At 31.1% G+C, this 26,462-nt stretch overlaps 2 protein-coding genes across 3 annotated transcripts in view; one reads left to right on the top strand and one right to left on the bottom strand.

Annotated features, from left to right (window-relative positions):
• The window catches only part of LOC140445657 (uncharacterized), a 104,799-nt gene that overhangs the window by 63,832 nt on the left and 14,505 nt on the right, over nt 1-26,462 (top strand). The window lies entirely within an intron of this gene.
• LOC140445658 (serine/threonine-protein kinase pelle-like) lies at nt 4,657-25,846 on the bottom strand. Its single transcript, XM_072537896.1, has 3 exons — nt 24,804-25,846; nt 23,721-24,008; nt 4,657-8,967 (listed from the first exon to the last, which is right to left on the bottom strand). The coding sequence occupies exons 1-3, from the start codon at nt 25,468-25,470 to the stop codon at nt 8,465-8,467; spliced, it is 1,458 nt and encodes a 485-aa protein (XP_072393997.1). The 5' UTR covers nt 25,471-25,846; the 3' UTR covers nt 4,657-8,464.

Here is a 26,462-nt window from a genome sequence, read left to right as displayed (position 1 = left end):
TGGTTTAAGATTTTTGACTAAGAAATCCTGTTGTCTGTTAATGTCTGATAAACACCAATAGCTTGTGTGAATCTGTTGCCTCTCTTCGTCAGCTATTTATCCTTGCACTTTACGGGATGCAATCTCTTTCCCAGCAGAATTTTTAGAAGTTTGCCCAGAATTGCGCTTTTTCTTATATTCTTAGTCGACTTCGAAGGCTGGCGAATTCGATTTTAAGACCTGTTTGAAGCACTGCTACTACTACTAGCAGGTGCTGGTTCATTATTTACGCCAGGAGCTGCTGCATCCCTTATGCTAGCCGTAGGAACAGGTAACTTTTGGCATTTAGTAGTATCTGGTACCTATCATGTCAGATAATGTATCGGAGGATTCTGGAATGAATATTTCATCAGATCCACAAGAAAAATCTGATTCAAATTTAGACGTAAGCAATGTTGCCAATTTTGAAGTGTAAAATTTAGAAATGTTACGGTTTGGAACTGAAAAAATATATCGCCTAGGAAAAGAAATCAGTTACAAAATGAAACAACTCGAATTGTTACACTTTGGAATTAAAATAAGTATCATTTTATGACAAAAAATATGTGTGACATCTTCACAGAACGATATTATATGAGTTGTTACCCTTTGGAATTCGTAAATATTGGTTATTGAAGCACTTTCCAATACTTTCCTCGAAATCACTAAAATTAATACTTGTTCCTCTTTGGAACTGGTGTAACTGAAATCTTTGTAATTTTAATTTAAAGTTAATTTTCCTTCGAATACTATAACTGTAATGTGTAACTTTTTGTAAATAAATTGTTTATAGTATGGATCATATTGAATGTATGTATGTACTAAGTTTATAAACGTTTAATTTTTGTTTATAAGAACCGAAATACAGGTTGAAAACTCTAAAACTATAATGTTTAGATTTTTATAGCCTAAAACGCTATAAACTATTATATAAATTTCAGGCCGTTTACAGCTATATATTTTTAAATGGTCTTGATATCTTGATGTGGCAGGTTTTACTGTACTCTGCGTTTGAATATGCATATTTACCTAAGTCTGATTATAAGGTATATTTTCTAGAACAGTTATTAAAAAAGAACTCTAATAATACAATAAATAAAAACTTTATTGAAAATGTATCACAGTATATATATTTATAATTGAATTACAAACTTGCTTTTAGCATATGTATATGAACTATAAAAATAGATGAACTATAAAAATAGTTCTTTTGGAAGACAATGTTACAGCTACCCATAATAAAACATAATAATTGGTTTATTTAAAATTAAAATGCTCCTAAAAACAGTTAATAAAAATCAGGATTTTAGTTTTAAGATAAGTTTTATTTTTTAAAAGCTGTAACTGATAACACTATACAAGAAATGTGTTCAGTTTCACAAGTATTAAATTATCAATAATAAAAACTAAATTGTTGTTGAGAACATTGTATTTTGATACATTTCTCTGCTTCTTCCTAGTCGGTCGCTTGTTTTCAAGCATCGTGATTTCGTGAAATCTACATGTACATCAGTTTAACATGTTTAAATCTTCTTAAATTGAACATATTTACGGTATAGTGCCACCAGTTAAAAAATTCAATTGAAATCGATTGCAAACTGTTGCTTGTCCATCTTTCATGTCGTTATTCATGTTCTGTAAAATTTTGTACCTATATTTTTTACAACCTCCCAGTATCACCTAATTTTGAAAAGTTTGTTTTCAAATTTTATATAGGTAAAACATTAGAAATTTTAAACTGAGAATTGACAAACATAAGGTATAAATGAAATTTTTTTATTTAGAAATTTTAGAAATTAATCGACATAAAAACACAATCTCCTTAACGACTAATAGTGCTTTCATAAAAATGCAATGTTAGAATTTCAATATTTATATGTTTTCACTGTACCAATAATAAAATTGTAATAAACGCTTATTTTCGTTTTGATAGCTGTACCTTAATATTTGAAAAAGCTAGTGTTGTGAAATTTATCATGTATAACGAAAAGCAGTGGAAATGTTTCAAAAACATAGTTTGAATTTATTTATTTGCATAATTATATATAGGTAATTAATTTTCATTAATTAAAATTATTATGTATAACCTAAACACAACGTGTAAGATCAGTAAATTTAGTTTCCAATCGACGTCTTCGTCTTGTCTAATGGATTAATACTCCGGTTATTACCGGATTAATAATATAGACATTTAAAATAACAAAAATTCCCAGAAAGCCAAATATTGGTGGAGATCTGGGGTTTACCATTACGAATAAAGTTTTAAAAATCCCCATCGATCGTATGTGTGCTACAAAAGTTATTCGAGGTCAAAGGTCAAAATTTGAAGTTTTCTGAATTTTTCTCGAAAACGGTAAGTTTAAAAAAAAAACCTTAAACCAAAGTTGTAGATCTTAAAATTCTCTACAAAAATGGTCGTCATAATTTTTTTCTTAAGATTTACCATTTCTGAAATATCACGATTCTAAGTGTCACATTATACATGATATGCACACATTTCCACGCCAACTGTGAGGTAGTGTACTGGGCCCGTTTTTTTACCGTGTTTTCTCTTGTAGGCCTACTCCACTAACTGTAATGGCAATTTTAGGATAATTTAAGGGAACAATACCTGTCAAATTTTAGATATTACCTTATTATTGATATTGCTATTGATTATTGGGTTAACTATTGTTTTGATTTCTTTAGTTTAGATATTTTAATCAGATTCTCCACTTCAACAGTCAAGTCTTCTTCGATTTCTTCTTCTTCCTCTTGCTGGATGTTCATAAATTGTTCAAATGTGACTGAGTCATTGGTCTCTTCATTCACAGGAATCTTCCTCTATTGTACTTAACTGGACATTTGAGTAAGAACGACCTCGGCAATTGGTACACTTTGGAGAACACAGCAACCCGACTTGTTTACAGCCGCATTTGACACTACAACCTTTTCCGCAATTGCAAAAAATAGTGTTGAGATTTCTGGAGCAGGTGGGAGTAAAGTTTTAATCGGTTCCAGAGTATTATCTATCAATTTCCAACCCCAGTTTTCTGGATTCAGTTGATTGCCTAGCCATGTTTGAACTTGATAGTACACTCGATACAAGTGTTGAATAGCAGATGTCGATTTTGGAGGAAGACATGATAGAGGTACTTGTTTCTTGTTTCTCGTATTTTTTACAAAATTATCGGTATTTATCAATGCAAGTAGTTTTTTATCTGACCAAACTTGACAATACCTTGGTAATTGTCAATAAAACAAATAAATGTTAATTTTCCAGGCTTCTCCGTAATAATTATTCTAGTGCCATACTTCAATTTCAATCGTATTTTTATAGTTCTGTCATCTACATCTTGACAAACATTCCTTAGTTCATCCAACGAAAGCTGGTAATCATCATTTGCTTCTATGAATTGAAAAATTTTCTCCATAGAGTTTACAATTTCATCTTGTGGACGGTCAATTTTACCACCAGTATTAGGTTTGGAGAAAGATTTGTAAAAACTGTCATGGTATTTTGCATCAGCAGCGACTAAATCATACTCAAAATTAATACATTCAAGAACAGCCTTTGAAACATCATCAGAACGATCTTAAGCTAATTTCAACAAGGATTCTTTGAATTTTAGTGTAGTCACTTTACAATTTTTTTTCAAAGATGCTGTGCTTTCTTTTTCTCAGTTTATTCATTGGCCTCATTGCATTGCACAAAATACACAGTATTTTTGAGTTCTTAAATACTCAGTAAATTAAACTAAAATAGCTTTCCACACGATCAACCACAACTGTTTTATCTTCACTTAAAAGTTTATTGCAAATAAAGCAAAACTGAGACATTTTTTAGAGCTATAAAATAGCAGAAATAACCTAAATGGTAGACGCTTGTAATAAGTACGTATATTCACTTGAACTGAACCTTTAGCACTAAAAGAAACAGGTATATGAATAAGACCTACGGACAATAGAATAGCCAGATGTTTTTCAAGGCACCGTGGGTAAAGGGGATTCAGTTAGGGACTGACTACCCTTTGAATAAATGTTTTCAGAATAGTATAATATATATAAGAGACACAAATAGGTATTTATACTTGTATTAAGTGCCTGATATGTATATACGTGGCTTATATGTGCATATCATATATATATATATATATATATATATATATATATATATATATATATATATATATATATAATGTGATTCTTAGAAACGCGATATCCCAGGACTGGCAACCCTTAGGAAAAAAAAAATCATAAATACTATTTTTTGTAGAGAATTTTAAGATCTACAACTTTGGTTTAAGGGTTTTTTTCGATAAAACTTACCGTTTTCGATTAAAATCGAAAAAACTTCAAATTTTGACCTTTGATCTCAAATAACTTTTGTAGCACACATACAATCGATGGGGATTTTTAAAACTTTATTCGTACCCCAGCTCTTCACCAATATTTGGCTTTCTGGGAATTTTTGTTATTTGGCCACTATTTTTATGTATAAATTGACCGGATTATAAGCGAATGCAGATGTATTTACAATGAAAAAAATGGATGTTAAATAGTGATGTAGAACCAAATTTAGGAACCGCTAGAAAATAGTGTTAGTTTATAGAAATTTTTCAAGAAAGCCTCTGTGATAACTGAATAAAAATACAGACATAATTAATAGTATATATTACATACATAAGCAAATACATACTATAATATTTTTGCCCTTGCAGAGTTGAATAATATCTGCAAGCCAATATCTTTTGCTCAAACAGATATGAATACGTCAGTTGCAGCTAGTACTTCAATCTTATAATTATAGAATTGAATTTTTCCCATCAAACGTAAATGATATATTCTTTACCGGACCCTTTACGAACATTTCTAGGGACACACCTCCCTTTGACGTCAATTGTTGCTTTGATGCTTTCTTTTTGTTACTTTTAAATATGCGAGACAGAAGTTGGTAGTACACGAAATGACCTAACCAATAGGTTATATAAAACACTGTTTTTTTTTAAGCGAACATTAGAAATAAAACACAATATATTTATGAGTAAAATAAAAAATTAAATGAATGAAACCCTAACTGGAGGGTTACAATTCATAGTAAGTATAGTTAAACATATATTAAGACGCTTTTGCACATGCCAATCAATTCTAATATCTACCAACATGAGCAGGCTTTGCCCAAATAGGATTTTAAAATATTAGATTGCTAGTTTTTTAGAGACAACAATCTAGTAGATTTTTAATCCTCCAGCGGTTACGCTAACTCTTGACAGTCTAGGTAAGACGTTGTTGCTATATTTCTTATTATTAGGATGCGCTACAACTACAGCTACTTCCTACAATAACAGCTGCAGTTAATTTATTTAAATGATATGCAATTTTATGTAGAGTTTTTAAGACTTGGCGCAAACGTTTAGTTATAATTTAAATGCTATAAATTACAAACTTTACATAAAAATAATACAAATAGCATTAAAATATTATTAAACGTTGATGTCGAGACTATGTAGTCAGCTTATTGGTTCAAGGAAGTCACTCCATGGTCCTGGATATGCTCAGAGAGGCCATTCAGGCTCATTTTTTTAAGTCGGGAATATCTTGGTGCAGGTTACATAGGGTTATTATTATTTGTAAAGAGCACTTTGGCTCCCTTTATCAAGTTTCAGAATTTGGCTTAGGTAGATATATTCTTGAATTTGTTCTATCTCATTACCATTTATAGTCATACGTCAGACGTTTGTCATAGTTTCTGTTTTTGTCATATTCATTTTTAGGCCTACGTACGTTTTCATTTACAGGGTGAGTTTTTAGTGCGACATCGGTTGATAATTCCATTATGGTATTGAATATCCAAAAAACTTATTTAGAAAAAATGTAGACAATGATATTCTACATACTAGAAAAATATGTGGAATTCTACAGGGTGATTAATAACCACGTGGTACAGCAAACATACAATTTTTTAAATGGGACACCATATATATTTTTTCAAATTTGTATTCTTCTTATAATTCTTGTTCTTATTGTATTGGGTGTGCATTACTATACAGAGTATTTAACAAGTTATGACCATTTTTATTTCGAAATTCCTATGAAATCAACACCATGTATATAAAGAAGTAACGCATAAACAATTATTTATTTTATATAATAAAGTAAACAATATATTGTAGATTTTAAATTAAGTTTAGTTGAAATCATTGACAAAAATTTGTATACAGGGTGAACTACAAAACAAAATTACGATTTTCTCAATTTTTTAAATGAATCACCCTATATTTTATATTTTAGAAATATTGTATATATGATACTCTTTCATTTTTATATAGCATTTCCTATACCTAAACTCATTACTTTCTGAGATTTTTTAGTTTTCTTCAAATTTAGGAGATACATTCAATTTTTATAAGTAGAAATAAGTATTGAGTATTGAGTGGTAATATAACAAAATTATTTTTATTAAGTAACTAACAAAAAATATAAACCATAACAATATGCAATGAATGTATCAATAAATGTGATATTATGGAAATATCATATTTCCTTAATGAAATACAAGATTCCTAAACTTCCTACAAGATAATATGTTTTGTATAATAATATAACAAGATTATTTTTATTCAATAAATAACTCACACAAAACAGAAAGCAAAATAATATACAATTGATGTAACAATTTTTAGATTGTTATATCAACAGTATTCTAAGCCAGAAATTTTTAATAAAACATTCCTAACTGCCGATTGTGACGCGCAGTTATTAATAAGTAAAAGGCCATTTGTGTCAGTTACAAAGGTAAAATAGTTTTGAAAAAATGACAGTTTTCATATTATTACCTTTTTAATCGAACTGTGCGGCTTGTCTTTATTGTTAAATATGAATTTTTCTGAAGAAGAGTTAACAGATAAGATGTGGGTATTAGGAGAAAGTTCGAGAAATTGCTTATTTGCATCCATAATATATCACGAGCGATATACTGAAAGGAGGAACCCAAACGAAAGAGCTTTTAAAAAATTAATGGATCGTTTTGTTCGCCCTGGGTCAGTTGTATATGAAAAAAATTAGATAACCAAACCTGTTCTAAGAAAAGGAATATAATTTGCTAATAGCTACTACTGAAGATCCTCACATCAGCACTCGTGAAATTTCACGGCAACAGCTTTTTGTCAATGGTCTCAGCAGCAAGTGCAAAGAGACCGATTTTTTTTCGATTATGTGCTTTTTGGAGATGAGTCTACATTTCACAAAAATGGAACGGTAAATCAGCATAATTTTCATTACTATGCAATAGGCAATCCCTATTTTGTTAATACTCACAGTCAAACTAGGTGATCTATAAAAATAATATCAATTTTCCGGAATACGCCTTCAAATCAGAGTTATTGGAAATTTCGAAATGTAATGAAAAACCAACAGTTTATATAGTTGACTAAATTGTATCAAGTTATGGACATCAAGTACTACGGTTACCGCAGTATCACTGCCAGTTTAATCCCATCGAACACATCTGGGGTATATGTAAAACGTATATTTATGATAATCACGTTGGATGCAGTGGATAGTGACGATGCAGTTAGGGAAATTTGGCAAGAAGCTCTTAAAACTGTAGCTCCAGAAATATGGGCCAAAACTGTAAATAAATGTGAAAAATTAATAGAATAGTGGTGGATTCGGGAAAATAAAATTAGTGAAATTAATCCAGTGATTATAGATTTACATAATGATAGCGGTAGTAAATTTAGAGACGATGATGATGATTTATAAATTTAAATAATTAGTAAGTACACTATTATAATGTTATTTACAAAATAATTACAGCAGGTTAACCATTATATTTATACATTCATTATTAGCCAAACAAACAATAATATTTAAAATCCCATTTGAATTATTGCTCCTCATTTTATAGAAATTAACTCTAACTGATAATACAGGCAAAAATATTCTAAACAAAGTAAATACTTATTAAAAAAGATTATGGAGAACTCCTGTGCAGTTTGCCGTGCCTTTTACTACAACGAAAGGTTTTCTGCGAATTCCAATAATCGTTTACAGGTGTAAATTGGTTGAATGTACTGTATATTTTATTAATTATTGCTTCCTAACGAGATCCTTTATTCAGTCCTTAGTTTTTTAAAAACAGTACAAGAAGTTAATGAAGAACAACTTCAGTTAATCCACTTTTAATCTTTTTTTCTTTTTTTGTTGTACCCCAGTATTTTAAATTAGATGTTGATAAATAAATAACATGATCACAATTGTTTACATTATAAATATAGTAACTGTACGTATTGAATATTCAAACACAAATTCCAGAATATTAACTAAATTAGCATGTCAATTAACAAGATACTACGAAATAGTATACGTAAATAAAAACTCATATGTGTAGCAACACGGCATACAACTACCAAGGTTATTTTAATAAGCATGTGTAAATGCGCCTTAAAAGTTTAAATTAAAAGTCTTATTCCACTAGAGATACTTTCTCCAACATTCTCAGTACAGCAACCATTTCAGGTCTTTCTTTTGCCCACCTTTTTACACACATCTTACCTATCTCTAGTATCTGTTTAAAGCAATCGTCGTAATCCTTTACGCGTTTATCTTTAAGCTCTAAAATGTCACCTGGATAATTCACCACATGATCCCTCAAGAACTTTTCCTCTCGATGTTCAGAATGAGGCGATAACGAGGTTGCGATTTCGAATAGCAGTACTCCAAAGCTGTAGGTGTCGACTTTGGTGGAAAACTTTTTTGCTCTTAGAAATTCTTCTGGTAGGTAGGGGCGAGTACCATGGATTCGGCTCACCTTTATGTACGTATATTGACTCTGAGGACCCTCGCGAGCTAGGCCAAAATCGCCGATGCGTGGTTGGTTGCAAGGGTCTAATAAAATATTCGCCGACTTTATATCTCCATGAACCAACGGTTTGCCATTTATTCTATTCGTATGCAGAAATTGAAGACCTGTTGAAAAAAAAAAACGTTTTAAAAATGGATTCCTTAAAATTAGGTAGTTGTGAATTAAAAAGAATGAACAATTTAATATTATGTATGCATAGTGTCCCAAAAGAACTTTCTAAACTAAAATCTAGTCATATTAATGGCAATATAGGCTCTACCAAGTCACATAGCTCTTAAGAGCTAGTACGAGCTTACCATGAACTCGCTCTGAGGAAGCCAAGAGGCAGAAATATGCAATCAGCGAATGGTTGCTTCGCTGTAACGAAATCAAACCTTAACTGTCTATTTCATTTTTATTGTTTCAAATGCTTCACTTTTTGCCGATAAACAAAAAAGCTAAAATTTACCGTTTTTGACCTTAATTTGTTCAAAATCGCCGGTCGCTTTAAGCGTTGTTTCTGAGAGAACGGTTCGTTCTACGCAAAAAGTGCTAATAAACATTCTTGTTCAAAATTATCTCAGCTACATTTTTTATTTGAAATATTTTTTCTACGGCGTGCAGATTCTTGGTAAATCGATTTTTTTGCGTTTTTACCCCCCTAAGAGGGGCGTTTTAGGGGGAAGCCCGGGGGCTAAAGTGGTAAACTTTTTTGCATCTTTTTTGGGGTCACAAAATTGATATTCTCGGTAAAATTCAGCTTGTTATCAGCTAGGATCAGTGAATGTAAAGAGTGTGGACGGGTTACGACACTGTTCACGTTTTGTGCGGTAATAGTTAATTGCAAATTTCCTTAATTGCAAAATAAGTTTTAATATAATAATAATAATCTATACGGAAATATCGTAAAAGTTTACGAAAAAAACAATAATCTTGATCTTAGGGGTATTTTTAGGAATTAGTATCACGTCAAGAGCTGTAAAGTCGGTCAAAACTACTAACTAAATGATTTGTTTTGTTTTTACCAATTTAATGACTGAGCTTGGTAACAATATTAAAAACATTTAAATAGATCGGGAATTCAACACAAATAAATTCGAGCTAAGGCCAGCTCGAGTTAATATGTCACTACAGTATATTTTTATGTTGTCTGTAATTTGTTGTGAAAAAAGATTTAGTTTGCCCGCCAATTTGTTTGTTTTAACATTATTATGACGCGACGCAGAAGTTCTAATCTTTCTCAACAAACCTGTTACGCAATTAGGCTTCGGACAGACTCCTCAGCCACACTAAACACCCAAAATACCTAGGTGTAACACTCGATAGAGCGGTAAGCTTTAAAGAACATCTTACGAAGACGACAGCAAAATTCTTCTTCTTCTTCCACTTTATAAGAAATTCTGCCTGTTCACTCCATCTTTTGCGCGGCGGTCTGATACTTCTTTTGCAGATTGGTGACTTATCTCTTGCTATTTTGACGACACGGGTCTCCTACATTCTGCTTATGTGGTTATTCCATTCTTTTTTTCCCTTTTGTGTCCATTCATTTATACACTGTACGTTACATTTTCTTCTAATTTCTTCACTTCTCTTTCGATCTCTCAGCGTATTTCCTGTAATTCGTCTCAGTACTCTCATCTCTGCCGTTTCCAGTAGCCTTTGTGTTGTGGCTGCGTCGGGTCTTGTTTCTGAGGCATATGTCATTATTGGTCTTACACTGGCTTTATAAATTCTTGACTTCATCTCAGTCTATTTGCTTTTTGTACTTGATCTCTCACTTCTTTGTCCAGGTCTCCATAGCTGGGCAGTGTAATTCCCAGGTATTTTATTTCCGTTGCTTGTTCAATACTGATGCCATCAATTTCTATTTTACATCTGGTTGGTTCTTTGCTGAATACTATTGTTTTAGTTTTCTGAGATGAGATTGTCATATTAAATTCTTTTGCTCTTATGTTAAATCTGTGGACCAGTCTTTGCAGACTATCTTAATTTTGGGCTGTCAATATTGCGTCGTCTGCGTAACAGAGTATTTTTATTTCTTTGTTTCCCATTCTGTATCTCTTTTCCTTTGTTAACACTTTTTATGATTTCATCCATAATTAAATTGAAGAGCATGGGGCTCAATGAGTTCCCTTGTCTTATTCCGCTATCTATTTCTATAGTTTCTCTAAGTTGTCCATCTATTCTGACTTCCATTTTACTGTTTTGGTAGATGTTTTAGATAGTTTTTATAATATTTAGTGGAATTTCTCTATTATACCGAAGATAAATTACATCTTTGAGTCTTACTCTGTCGCTAAACGCATTCTTTAGGTCAATCAGACACAGAAATGCTGGTCTATTATACTCTAGTGATTTCTCAGTAATTTGCTTTATAACGAATATTGCATCTTAAAATGGGAATTAATCGATTTCAATTTTTGTTGCGAGCGCTTCGCTTTGACGATCTTGATGATAGAGAGGAACGGAAACAGTACAATAAGCTATCTCCTATAAAAGAATTTGTTGATGGATTTGTTGAGCGATGCAAAGCCAATTATGCTCTAAGTGAATTTGTGACAATTGATGAAATGCTCGAGTCATTTCGCGGCAAATGTGAATTTCGGCAATACATATATCGAGGGGTTCGAGCGAAAACCCGATAACTAACAAAATCATTGTTCGGAGATAATCGCGATTAAAGATTTTCGTAACATTGAAGAGGCTTTAAAATCGTCATAGGAAATTGTTTCAAATATTAGTTAAAGCCAAACAGTAGAGAATTTAATGTTTAGTTAGAATAATTCATTTTTAGTTTAACTTATGAAAAGGTATTTACAAAAAAAATAAAACATAATATTTATCGGGTTTTTCCTCGCTGGATGAGTACAACATTTCATTTTATTGGTTTTTATTTTTAATTTTGTTAATTATAAAATAAAAATAAACTGTATTTTATTCAAATAAAACAAATCACAATCTACATTCTTTTTGGGAAATTAAAAGGTAATATCTTCTTCTCCCGATTCTTCTCTCACCATTATGTCTGGAATTCGATCTACGACATTATTCCCTATTTTTAAACTTGATATCCAAGCATGCAGCTCTTCCGGAAAAATGTTTTCTTGGCACATCTTTATTAAATCCTTTTTTTTTGCTTCGCTTATTGGAAGAGTACTTTGTATAACTTTGGTAAATTACCCGGAGTTGGTAAGTCTAGGGTTGCTTTTTGGGATAAAATTTGTTTTGGCCTTTTAGACCGTAGAGTAGGAGTTTTTTTTTAATTCAAACCATATCTTCTGATATGTTTAAACACTTTAATTCTTCTGAGAGATCGTAGTTGAAAAAAATTTTCCTTCTTTCACCTTTAATATATTTTAGTCTCTTGATTTTTAACCACTGCGCAGTATTACCGTCAGAATCTACTGTTCTGTTTTGCAATATATTTGCTGAAAGTAACTTTAAATCTAAAAATTCATTATATTTTATTTCTTTTACCTTGTATGGGCGTATATTATGTTTCACATTGTCTACTGTCTTCATTTTCTGTTTTCTTGCTGTTTGAAATATATTTTTCCAGTCATTTATGCAAGTTACATTTACATGTTTACTTGCAGATTCTATTGCCGAGTGCATAGAATCCACTTCCATATAAGTATGTCCTGCTTCTAAGAACTTTTGTTCTATAATTTCCAATTGGTCAATATTTTGTACGATCCACAACAACAGTACGGCTATAAACTGATTACGGTTTTGACCGCCACAAGTCTCTGAAAAAATTGTTACATGCTTAACCTCAGGTCTTAAGCATTCACTTAAATAGTAATACATACAAGTTCCGATTTCAGAACTACCCTTTTTGCCATTGATTTCATTCCAGCACAAGCAATGTGCGTTATTGGGTAGCGGTGACTCCCAAATAGTAAGTTTGTATACTACCAATTTTCTACGATAGTATAATTGACTAATAGATCGTTTGGGTATTTGTAAAATTGCTTGTAAATCCAATGTTACAGACATAAATGTCTTGTCTTTATTTTATTTGCTTTTTCTGTATCTATTCTTTTAGCGGCCTGAAAAATTTCGTTCTTCGTGTTCTTCGTAGATTATTTCAAGGTTTTGTCTCTGCTCTAGATCAGCCTTAGCATATTTGGCACAGATAAGACTCTGGTCCTTTTTGGGCGTGAAAAAACTTAGATTATACTCTTCACAAAAAATAGATCGATATTTACGTAAAGCAACAGGGTCTCTATTATTTTCGCAGATATATGCAGATATCTAATTAAAGCTGGTACATTTTTTTTATATTTAGAGTGGGATGTAAGTATTTTCTAATGGTATCCTTTCGGGTATAATGAGATTCCATAACCGGAAAGGATTCAATATGACTTTTAACAAATAGAACATCTTCAGCCTTTGTTTTGTTAACTGGTTCCTGTTTTCCGAGATTATCGTCTTTAGAATAGCAACCAGTAGAATAACTGTTAGCTACAGCATTTATTATAACATCTGGGGATATACACAGCGTTTTTGTAAAAAACTTTTGGCACACTGGAATCCGTTCGTTGTTAGCTAGTGGAAAAAAACATTTTTTGCTAAATTTTCGTTCCTTTCTTTTGGAAGTTTTAAGGACAAGTCTAGTCCTAATTTGTTTTACAGTTATATTGCGCAAAATAAATTTTTTTCTAGATTTAAAATCTAGACTCCAGTAATTTCTACAGAGTTTGTTTCTATAATCTTCAGAAAACTTTTCAGTACACTTAAATTTACATTTATCACAATTGACTTGCTGGTTGAGCTCTGATTTTGTTTTTCGTTATATATGTGCTCCCTTCTGACCGTCTTTTTTTCGCAATATTCAATTTCCATTCAGCGGGATTGCTTTTACGCCACCTTTTTGGCTTTGTTACCTTACGCAGTACTGTTTCTAAAATGCCTTCAATTATTAATGTCACTAAAGATGTAGACGTCTCAGAGTATAAAATTTTCTTACGTTGAACTTTTTTTTTGGTTTACGAGATCATTTTCAGATACGCCAATATCTTTAGAATCCAAAGATGACTCTGTGCAGTAGTTTGGATCTACGTCAGAATAATCACCTCCAAATAAAGAAGTAGTATCGTCAAATTAAATCAAACTATACTTTTATTAGAGAACGCAACGTCCGTAATAATGTCCAGACATGAGTGAACTAATCAGAACTACCGACCCAAAAAGGTAAATCATTGTACTTCGTGTAACCTAAAATTGGTTTACTGGGTTTTCGCAGGACAAAAATGTGCTGAAATTTAATAAAGTATCATAGTATAAAATTCTTTATTGGATTTTCGCATGAATATATTTTGTTAAAATTAACAGCTTTGTAATCTTCATATCCGATAAATGAATTTATATATTTTTAAAATCTTAACTTGTGAATTTCTTTTAAAAAGAAAGCAGTTAAGTTGTTCTAGCTTATTTTTCCTAGAACTGATTTTATAGTTCAGACATTTATTATGAATTTCAATTTCCGATAAAATTAATTATCTGTTTTTAACTCAGAAATATTTCTAATAAAATTAGTAACTTTACACAGGAAAAGAAGATAAATGATTCTACCGGATTCTCATATTATAAATATGTTTACTTCAAAGTATTTTTATTAGTAAAGTTATATTATCGGGTTGGTGTTATTTAAAAATATGAGTTAACGGTTTTTACCATGTTTGGTTTTTACCAATTATTGTGCTTAAAAATGTTAATATCAATTTAAAAAAAATTTCAGTGATAGAAGACGTGTTTTTAATACAGAAGAAATAAAAATACCGGATTTCATAATTTTGTCATTTATCGGGTTTTCGCTCGAACCCCTCGATATACCTAATAAACCTGCAAAGTATGTAATCAAACTATTAGCGCTTGTTGATTCCACGTCATATTACACCTATAATCTAGACTCTAGAGGTGTATGTTGGGACTCAACCAGATGGGGCCTATAAAATTGACAATAGTTCAGTAATACAAAGATTAATTAAACCAATTTCTGGAATTAGAAGAAATGTAACTTTTGATAATTGGTTTACGTCGATACTTTTAGCCTTAGATTTGCTAAAAAAACACAAACTAACTGTTACGGGCACAATTCGCAAAAATAAAAAAGAAATTCCTGACATTTTTACTGCAAAGTTAAAGGAGCGTAAAGTTAATTCGAACATTTTTGGTTTCACCGAAGATATGACTTTGGTATCCTTCAAGCCCAAGCAAAACAAAATAGTTACATTATTGTCAACAATGCATTACAAAGAGGAGATTGATCCAGAAAGTGGCGATGCATACAAGCCAACAATGATTACATTTTACAATGCAAGAAAGAGAGGTGTTGATACCGTTGATGAGCTAAAAGGAAGTTACTCTGTGTTACGAAAAAGTTGCCGATGGCCTCTAACATTATTTTTTACTTCCTTGAATATATCTGGAATAAATATCCATATCGTTGCTGACAAAAATAACAATACTAATAGTACTCTCCGAAACTTTTTGAAATCATTAGCAATAACTCTCATTACACCGCAACTTGAATGTCGTCGAGAAATAGTTATATTACCAGTAACTATGAGAAGTTGTATAAAAGAAATATTGGATATCCCGGAGGTATCTACGCAACATAGCCAGTATGACGTTCCTGGTAGTTGTCATTTTTGCTCGTCGAAAAAGAACAGAAAAACGAAAACCCTATGCGTCTTGTCAAAAGTATATATGCCGAGAACATACTTCCCAGCTTTGTACTAAATGCTATAAAAGACAACAATAAATGAAAAAATTGTAACGTAAGTTTAAAATAATAGATTTTTGTTTTATATTTTACTTCTGGTTTGGTTCTACTTCTTTTTTTTTTATTAATTTAAAACCAAAACTATGTATACGGTCGATTTGACCGTGCGTGTTACAACGTAAGTTTTTTGGCGCGTGTAGTGCCGAGTTAAATATTGATTTCAGCAAAAAAATGAGAGACCAAAATTGTATAAAATATAATTCTCTCCATTTTTATTTATGTATATTCATGTCGTCAAGTTAACAATAAACAAGATAATTCGAAAATTATGGTTCCCTCCCCCTTTCCACTATTTTCCACCTTAACTCGTAAAATATCGACAGCGCGAAAAAATTTGTAAAGAAAGAATACCTCAAAAGATTAGGCCTTTTTTTTCAACCCGAATGGACTAGTGGCAGGTGCTCCAATTCACTTTTCAGGTGGAAAATGCTCGATCAGATCCTACAGTGGCAATCTATCCGATTTCTTAGTTGTAATGAAAGAGTTAATATAATATATTTGTCAACTCAATGTTTGTATATAAAAATTAAGTATTTTTATTTTGTAAACATCAAAATCTCTTTGTTTATATATAGAAAACTTAACTGTGATTTAAATAAAACAATCGTTGTTCGGATCGTATCAAAATTTCAAATTTGCATGAAAAAAATGTTTGTTTCCTCAAACTATGGGTACTATCTTGAACCACCACTGATTTGCCACAATAAGTCGTCTAATTTGAGTAAATTATTTGTACATGATAGGTGTTTATGTAAAACATTTGGTTATCTCTTGAATTACACTTAAGATATATTTAAGGTCATTGAAGGTGATACGTCGCAGCATTGAAAACAGTTAAATGGGCAAAGAAAAAGAAAGGTTTTTATTTTAACTAGTGTACTAATACACATAGTAAAAATTGTACAAGAAAACTGCATAAATTATTTATTTTGAGATACAATTTTTTAAATGTGTAAATAATATATGTTCTTTACACCCATTAAGATTTCTTAAGTGTCTACAAATATATCAGTCTTTTAAATTGTTAGGTCTATTATTTGGTAATCAGTTTTGGACACTAATTTTATTTATCTCTGTGATATAATTTGTTGAAGTGGCTGTACCAAGGACTTCTACAATTTCAAATTCCACAACCTAAAGATCACCAATGGATTTTAAACTCACTAATAAATATATACATGCACATGGATATAAAATATAAAACAATTAAAATCGATAATATAATAGCATAATAATAAAATAATAGGGAGTAATACAAATATTAAAGATATGAGAGACTGAAGGAGACAGACTGTTAATCGGATTATTTTCTGATCGACTGAAAGCCGATATGGAAATAGAATGAAAGTACTATAACCTTGATCGTTGACTCATGTATAACAATTACATAGTCTATTAATGATTTTTAATTGAGGACTGGATTTGTATAGTATGTATATTTATGTACATCTTTATGTCTAACGAAACTATTACATATTCTTAAGGAATACTGGTCACATAAGTGAACCAGTCTCGTTCCATTATAATTCAAGACATTTTCTCCATATGGTCCTATTATTTCATTACTATCCTTTCTTCCAGTTCTTGCATTAAGATCTCCTATCAATACAATTTCTTTCCCACTATTTACGTTTTCTAGTGTTTTTTCGAACTGATCTTTTTTTTGTCTCCTTTATTGTCATTGCTAAGGGCATATACTCCAATTATCACTATAGTAGAAGCCACAGTTAGAATGCAGTGTTGGTCTTACGGCGCGCAGCGATGCCGCTCATGTCGGCACAGTGGTAGGTGTGTGGTGGTTTGGCGACAGATTGAGAAATCAGGACGGTACGCGTTGGTAAGCTTCTTTTATCAACCGTTCTACCGTTTTTTTTTTCTTCAAAATCGACGATGTTTGAAGCCACATACCTTTTCACTTGACTCCATACCATCTCAATTGGGTTCAGCTTGCAATGGTAAGGCGGAGGTCTCAAAATCTGAACGCCATATTTTTCCGTACTACTTTCCGTATACTCATCGGTATAAACAAGGTTTACATTATCCTTCTTCCTCAATATTTTTATTTGTCTGAGGTACTTGTATCTCCAGGATATATCTATTCTTTCCATCATTATCGAATCACAACCTCTTTTACCATATTCAAAACCCATGTCATTTAGTAGCCTACGAAATGTGGTTTTTGAAAAAGCTGGTAGGTCCTCATCATCCTTCACTCTGTTCATTATGCTGTCGACGGTTGGTGGTGTTTTCCAAAAAAAAAATCATGGCCAATTTTCGTTATTCAAGATTTCATTCCCTCGGCGTAAGTATTCTCATGTGGATTAGACTGGAAACAGTTTTTCTTTCTTTTTTGTACCGGTTTCAGTTCGCCTTGCTGGGCCTCTTCGCGCATGTCATAAATTTTGCGAACACTCACACCACACATTTTCGAAACTTTTTCCACATTAATAGTCAAGCTGTCACAATTTTTTAAGTTCAGATGATAGTTCAATACATTTAACAACACATGCTTTACTTGCACACTAAGAGTCATACTTGGAGATTAAAACTGATTCGCTTCTTCTAATGACTTTCTTTCTAATGATCTTTATTTCCCAAAGAATGTGTTTACTATTGAAAATTGATAAATATAGATAAGCTATCGACAATGAATTTTTGATATATTTTACTTTTTTTATAGTATTTTTCTTCATGTTATTGTTTGGTAATGTAACTCTCTTATATATGCATCAATGACAGAATCATGCTTTATTTGAAACAATAATGATAGTCTTTTATACAACTGTAGACAATTGTTGTATGCACATATATTCCAGTACTATGATTCTTAAATCCGGTCCTGATGCGTCGCTCGGGGCAAACCGGCAACGTGGTCTTCCTTTCTCCCGTAAGAAATATGTTGCCTATCTTACCTGCACTGCATTCTAACTGCGGCTTCTAAAATGAATGTTTGTCTTTTTAAAGTCATATTTACACTGATTATTTCATTTATGACTGTTAAATCCTTGACTGACATATTTATTATATTTTTTTCTTATTGCTGCAGACACTCCCTTTTTGCTCTTTGGTCTTTTCACATATTCTTCTATTATTTCGTTTCCTTTGCCCTTTTTATTTATTTCTGTATGTACCGCTATGTCCATTTTCAAATTTTTTCGTTCCGTAAAAGTTTCTTTAACAGAATCTTTCTATTTAAATGGGAATAAGCCACAATTAAAGGTTAAAATACGTTTATTGACGTTTCAATTTCCACTTCGGAAATCGTTCTCAAAATACAAACATTAGTGTTTACAAACTAATGTTTGTATTTTGAGAACGATTTCCGAAGTGGAAATTGAAACGTCAATAAACGTATTTTAACCTTTCATTGTGGCTTATTCCCATTTAAATAGTAATTAATTTAAAATGCCACAAGAAAATAGCTTCAGAAGAATCTTTCTAAATAAGATTAAATGTTGGTGAACGATATTTTTCTTTCTGGACTTCAATTTTTGGAAGCAGAACTTAATTGTGCCGTTATATTTGTTTTAACAGAACTGCAAGTGCAATGACAGAATTAATGTCTCCTCGAAGGTTTATTCTTCTTTATTTTTTTAGAAGTTCTAGAGTTCCTATTTGACGCGATATTGTAAATCAATAGAAAAAAACAGTACAATAAATGTCACTTCATATCCACATAAACAATTTTTTTGCCTATATTTTTTAAAAAATTACAGATCAAATTTATTTCTTCTGTCTTCCGTTTACTCACTTTAATTAGTGATGAAATGGTTACCTGCGGAAAGTTCACCCAAGTTCACCATTAAAAATCGTTTAAAAAGATCATATTTAAGACAAGATTTGCAAACACACCAAAAAATCCCCTGGACAAAAAATTATTTTAACATTGAGTGGTGTGAGTTTAATTATGTTAATTATTTTATTTTAATATGTTAGTGTCCATCGTTTTTAAACAATTTTAAAAATAGATAACTGGTGGAAGATTTATTTATGGTGGTTAAACTTACTATAACATCTATAGATTAATATGTTCATTATACAGATCCATTTATTAGTTTCATAGGCCTAATGATGGAGTAAAAATCTTTAAACTCTGAAATTGGTCACAGAAACATAGCATCAATTATTAATTAATAAAAAGATTGTGAGCAGAGACTTTTCTTTCCACATCATTCACTTGAATTAACTTTAATTTCGACAAAGGCCTGTCCAATTTATAATGTTTATTTCTAATTGAATCGAGTGATTCCCACGACGGAAAATGAAAACTGTGTGTTCCTGTTTATTATACCTTAGTATGATGGGCGAACAAGGAAAATTTGAGTGATTTGACTGATTTACTACAATATTTTGAAGAAGTTTAATTATGTACAATCCGACAAGCGAGAGCTGGCGGGTGACTGCCCGAAAATAGGAAAGGAATTATTCTAAGAGAGATAGGAGAGGTACTTAGTCGTAGTCACAGAAAATTACATTAGTAGATATACATTGCATACTTACCATATAATTATGTTAGGCAATTGATCCAAAAGTTTTGACCAATTTTTAAATTAAATTTATAATTAAATTAAAATTAAATTTATAATTAAAATAAATGATAACTATAACTAGATTATAGTAATAGTGAACTGTAAATTACTATTTAACTGATCCATTGTTTACTTATTATTTACTCGTAATCTAATGCACTGTAATTATTTATTTATTGGAATTTTATTGATTGTAACTTAACTTAAATTAAATTATTTAAATCTGAATTTATTTTGAAAATGAGTATTATAATTACCTGTTAAGTGAGCTACATGTTCTTGTATCTTTTTTAAATAAATTAAAACTTTATCTGTATTACCTTCTTCGGTTGTAAACTTAAAAACATTGAAAATTATTTGTCATGCTTGAGATCCCAAAGGTTTGCCCTTTAATACACTTGCCATTTTAATAAATATAAATAATAGTTTATAATATGGGGCCACTTCAAATAAAAATGTAAATGCTTGACAACACTGTCAGAAATCTAGTAATAATCGCTTCGATGTGAACTCCCAGCCGACAGCAATAGAAATGAGCAATCCCTTCCACTTTTCAATTTGTTCTACACGCAACCCACCAGCTCTCGCTTGTCTGATTGTAATATGATTAATAAAATTGTTAGAAATTTAGGAATTAAAATAGTTTCATTGTATTCTTTTTTCACAGCATTTTATTGAAGAGTACACAACCCTACAGCCTTTTGGCAGTACCACCCTTGCAATGAAATTATCATAAGGAAGGATACATGCAACTACTTGGACCCCTTAAAAATAAGGGAAATGCATCAATTGAAAAAGATATCAAACAAAGTCTACAGGAACAGCAAATAGATAACTGAATAAAATGTTGCAAAATAGACACTTAAGCATGAAAACAAAAACACAGATTTGGTGGGATAGCTAACCAAGTAAGAAAACAAAAGACGGGTCTATAAAACATTGGTTTGAAGTATTATGACATAATGCGCAGAAAATTTGATAATAAACAAAATAACAGCAATAAGTTATAAAAGAGACGTAATGGTCTCAGGAGATGCCACCAAGTAACTAGAATGGATAAAAAAGAAATGAGGTAATAGGATGAAGAACACCACAAGAAAAAGAAAAATTAACATTATACAGAAGAGAAAAGATTAAAATCGTGTAAAAAAATGCTGATGACAGGAGACAGATAAAGGATTAACCTAACAGAGCCCCATAGGTAGATGTAGAATATCCTGGATAAATACATAGGCCAAGCCATGTTAAAATAAGTTATGTCAGAACTGAATGAAATGACAAAGGTAGATGGAAGATGTGAAAAGTATTTATCACTAGCAATACTATACCATATTCGCCTAACAGAAAAGTAGAATATAGAAACTAGGGACGCGTGATATATTCATTCCAAGTATCTAGAGATGCTGAAGAGATATCTACTTGTTACAAAATCACTTATACTGTAACTGATTATATACAAAAGCGTATCAAAAGTAACAAGTAGAAACTCACAAGTAACGACAATCTACACCTCTAAACAAAGACGCATAATTTGCAGTTTTAACAGATATGGATTCAGTAATCCTTACGAATCATATTTATGTCTGTTGAATTATATAAATATAATTTTTACTTTTAATAGCTCTATATATGTGTGTTGGTATATTTATAGTGTTGGTTTATAATTATAGTGTTATTTAAATAAACTTAGAACTGTGAACATTTTTAAGGTGTTTGCTGTTTTCTCTCAACTGAAGTAAGTAAATTTAATATTATTTTGACTGTATTATAATAATTATTATAATGATAAAAGGGTTGCAAGTGTGAGTCCATAATTGAACAAATATATTAAAAAGGTCAATACTCACAATCTAATATTTACTTTCAAAGTTTTACAGAAGCGATCGGTTTCGAGGCTTACAATATTTGCCTCATCCTCAGGCCCAGCAAAGAGTTTGTTTTGTTAAAAAACAATAGTATAGATATCGCCAATAAGAAGTTTTCCGCTTACATCCAGGGTACTGTCTGTCTTCATCTTTTCCTTTTGACACTATCATTGTAGTGAGGTGATATGTTGATCATTATATATGTATGTAAATAAAAGGTCTTACAAAATAAAGACCTTTAGGTCTTAACCTTGTAAGAACCTGTGACAAAAACAACAAAAAACAAAAAAAGGACATCCTACTGCATAATATGTGATTTTCCATCTTCCACAAGTTTTTAAACTATATACAGTCCGGATGTGGATTCATTTCGCATAATGTGTCCAAAGTACTGTAACTTTCGAGATTTGATGGTGGTCAGTACCTCTCGGTTCTTCTTCATTCTTCTGAGGACCTCCTCATTGGTGACTCGGTCAGTCCACGGGATTTTAAGTATTCTCCGATATAGCCACATCTCAAATGCTTCAAATTTTCTGCACATATCTTCGTTTAAGGTCCACGATTCAACACCATAAAAAGAACCGAGAAGACGTAGGTAGCATCGCAGCATTCTTACTTTTATACCAAGAGAGAGGTTGTGGCTCTTGAAGAAGGCCCCCATCCGGTTGAAGGTGGATCTAGCTTTTGATGTGGAAATGAGTAACAATGATAAATAAAAGATACGAAATAATTCTAAATTACATAAACAAAATGGAATATTTTAAAAATGAAAAACTGTAACCCATTTTACTCATTGTACCTATCTACTTTTCCAGTACTTATTTTTCGTAATTCGATATTACTTATATGTAATAGTAAAAAGTTTTTTTCATCATTTTCAAAGAAAAACTTTCGTTTTACATCCGCAAAGTATGTTCGTTTGTGCGTTGTCGCCTATACAATACTTTGGGGACGATCTATTGATGGATTCATATATAGTTTTTTCTCCTGAGTCAAAATCTGAAAGCGGCATTTTGATATCTCGAACCATCTTCGACATAACCGGCATCAAAGTCAAATATAGTGATGTCACAATTCTTCTAAATATACATTCGTTTCTGCTGACACAAATAAATGTTAAATCGATATCGAAACGTCGACTTAATAAATTTTATTTATTAATGTTAATGTAATGTTAAATGTATAAGTCTATCTACCCTATAATTATGTATAAGTATTTTCCCGAACTTTTACACAAGAAGAGGTCTCTTTTTATATCATTAATGATTATATTATTACTTATTTCCAAATATTGGATTTAAAGCGTAAAATGTATAAAAACAACTTTCTATTTTTTGCCTTTTGATTAATACCACAATTAACTAATGATGTGTGAATGACAGTTTACAAAAATATTATTTAAGTATACTTCTTTGAAAGATGAATCATTGATTACTATTATTTTAACAGTAATCCTAAAAATTATAAATTAATTCATTTCAAATTCAGATGGTATAGGCTGCTAGAATCTTAATACAACCCTGTACAATTATATAAACATCGGGTTTCGCGTGTTATGTGCATGCATTTGTTGACCGCTACTTTTCTGTTAAATGAATTTACTTTAATAGCAGAACTAAATATAACATATTGATTAATGATAATTAATTTAAAATGTACTAGTCTATTAATTGAATATTGTATTTAGTATTTACCTCTTGCGACTCCAACAGCAATATTCAGTCTTGATGGCCACTTTAACACTTTCTCAGGATCTCTAGTTCGAAGTCTGTTATCGAGAGATCCTCCTGCCATGTACTGGTAAATCAAACAAGGATGTGGACCTCCAATACTGTATCCATACAATGGCAGAATATTATCATGCCTGTAAGCATTTAGACAATGCAGCTCAGTTATTGACTGTTTTATTTGTTCTGTTCCATATTCCTTTTGATCTTTCTGGTCGAGGCGTTTAATTGCAACTTGTGTACACTTCCAAGTACCTAAAATATTCAAAAATATAGCCAACATGTTTAAACAAACTAGTATTATCTACAAAATCGACCAGATATAAATTCTTGTTAATAAATATACTGTTGCTCTAGTTGTAAAAACCCAAATATTGTGCAAACCATCTTAGTAGCTTAGAGGGAGAGTGCTAACCTACTTTGTAAAAGGTCATGTGTTCAAATGCATAATTCTATATTAAATAAAGAATAAAAATTCCCATCTTTTTTATAATGAAGATGATGAAGCCAACTTAACATAGTAACATGGTACTTACTCTACACAAAATAATTATTCCGCTAATAACCATGCATGGTTGATGCAGATATTTACAACTAAAAAAAAATTGTGCAAAAAGTACTGTAAAATGTTTATGGTTCCTTTTTCTACACATACATCCATGTTTTACTAAACTCTAGTTTCACAATAAACATATAAAAATTAAATTTACCACTATATACATATTCGACTGATTGGTATCAAAAGTCTAAATATCAATTCCTAAAATTTATATTGATTCCAACATAGTGAGAGGAGTAATTCATGTGGCAGAAAGGAACAGACAGAGAATTATAAAAACCTACTTATGCTATTATATTAAAATCAAGAATCATACTAAAAAATAGTTTCGAAAATAGGAGAGCAATAGAGAAAGAAATTATTTGAAGAAAAAATCCACAACTGAATACAAAAACACCATAGCAATATAGAACACCATATGCTATAAACATCATAATAGAAATTGGAAAAATTAACAAACAAATACTAGCAAATATCTAAATTGCACTTACCTTTATATACTTTCCCAAAGCCACCCTTTCCAAGAACTGTGGTTTCACACCAATTGTTAGTAGATGCCTGCAATTCTTCATAGGGAAGTGATGGCAGTCCCCCAAGTGACTCTGCTACAACTGATATATCTGAGGTTGTATACATTTTGGATCTTATCAAATTAACGGGAGATTTAGGTAGAAGCAAATTACTACTTTCGTTATTTTCATCACTTACTATTGTTGGTAGCTGAGGAACTAGTTTAGTATTCAATATCTTCTCAGAATCGCCATTATAGTTATTGGGATGTATTCTATAATCAATGTTTTTAATTTTCTTTTTCTCCAGAAGCATTTGATGAACCACAGGATTTAATTCATCCACACTGTCTTTAATGAGTACATGATACATTTTATCAACTAATTCTTTTAATACCATCATTGCTTGATACTGCTTCATGTGACCGAGTAAGACAAACAACTCTAATACTGTGTGGTTTTGATGGCCCCATACAGTTAGCAACTCTGAAGTAATAGATGCACCCTTTTTTACTAACCTTTTTATTTCTTCCAAATCTGTAACATCATATTTCATGTGAACAGCTCCTAGCACTAGCCATTTATTATCTTTGTCAAGAATTTTGCATAATTTTCTTTTGGGTTCATCTAGTAATTGGTGTATATACATTTTTTAAGATGAAAGTTATTGTAATACATGTAAAAATAATGTAACTACTAACTAAAATAACCCACTGATAGCTTTCGCTGGAATAATTTCCCTGCGGTGGTAATGGTAATCCTCAGTTTCGGTGATGTCGTAAGCAGGAGAAACCAGTCAAATGAGTCAAATTAAAGTTGGCTAAAACAAGCAAGTGGGTTTTTCCGAAATTTCTTAATATAAACAAATTAAAAACGTGTGGGATTCGAATAATTCCGAACGATACAGAACACAGAAGACAGTTGCAGTGTTGCGGATTTTACAATTTTAATAAATGAGTACATGGTAAATGTAAACATTTCTAAACTTGACAAAACCACATAATTGTGTCTTATTCCGCGGCAAGTTATAATTACTATAGCGTTATCATAGAAAAACCGAACGCGTTATACATACCAAAGAATATAGACGCTTATATATTCTTTGGTTATACTGTAACAATTACAAACTTCCTACTGTAGTTTACTGTAAGTTTATAAAGTAGCCAAGATTTGACTAAGCTAAGTTTGAATTTACTGTTAGTTTAAGCAAAGAATATAGACGCTATAGCTAATAATAATAATATACTAAAATCTATATTCTTTGGTTTAAGGTAATAACATAACCCTAGCAACACTGCAGTCACAGGACATTTGTTGCCAACACTTTACCAAAGAAAATTATACAAATAAGTGTCAGGATATCTGTGTTTTATTTTGTATATATTTATATATAAAAATGCGTAAGTGTATATATACTATATTTTTGGACAGAGAGAATATATTTTTTGACATAAAATAAGTTTTTATTTTTTTTTTCATAACTATATTTATTTTCCATTGAAAGCATATACTTTTTGAATTTTGCCGTCTAAAATTCAGAGCATATTTTTTTAATTTGCCTCCTAAAATTCAGAACCTACGTTTTAAATTTGCTGCTAAATAAAATTTGTTTCGGCCCGTCCGCATTTAGCGCTAAAAATT

Source organism: Diabrotica undecimpunctata, chromosome 7 (assembly GCF_040954645.1).
Source record: "Diabrotica undecimpunctata isolate CICGRU chromosome 7, icDiaUnde3, whole genome shotgun sequence".
Lineage (NCBI taxonomy): Eukaryota > Metazoa > Arthropoda > Insecta > Coleoptera > Chrysomelidae > Diabrotica > Diabrotica undecimpunctata.
This window is presented reverse-complemented; position numbering and strand designations above follow the sequence as displayed.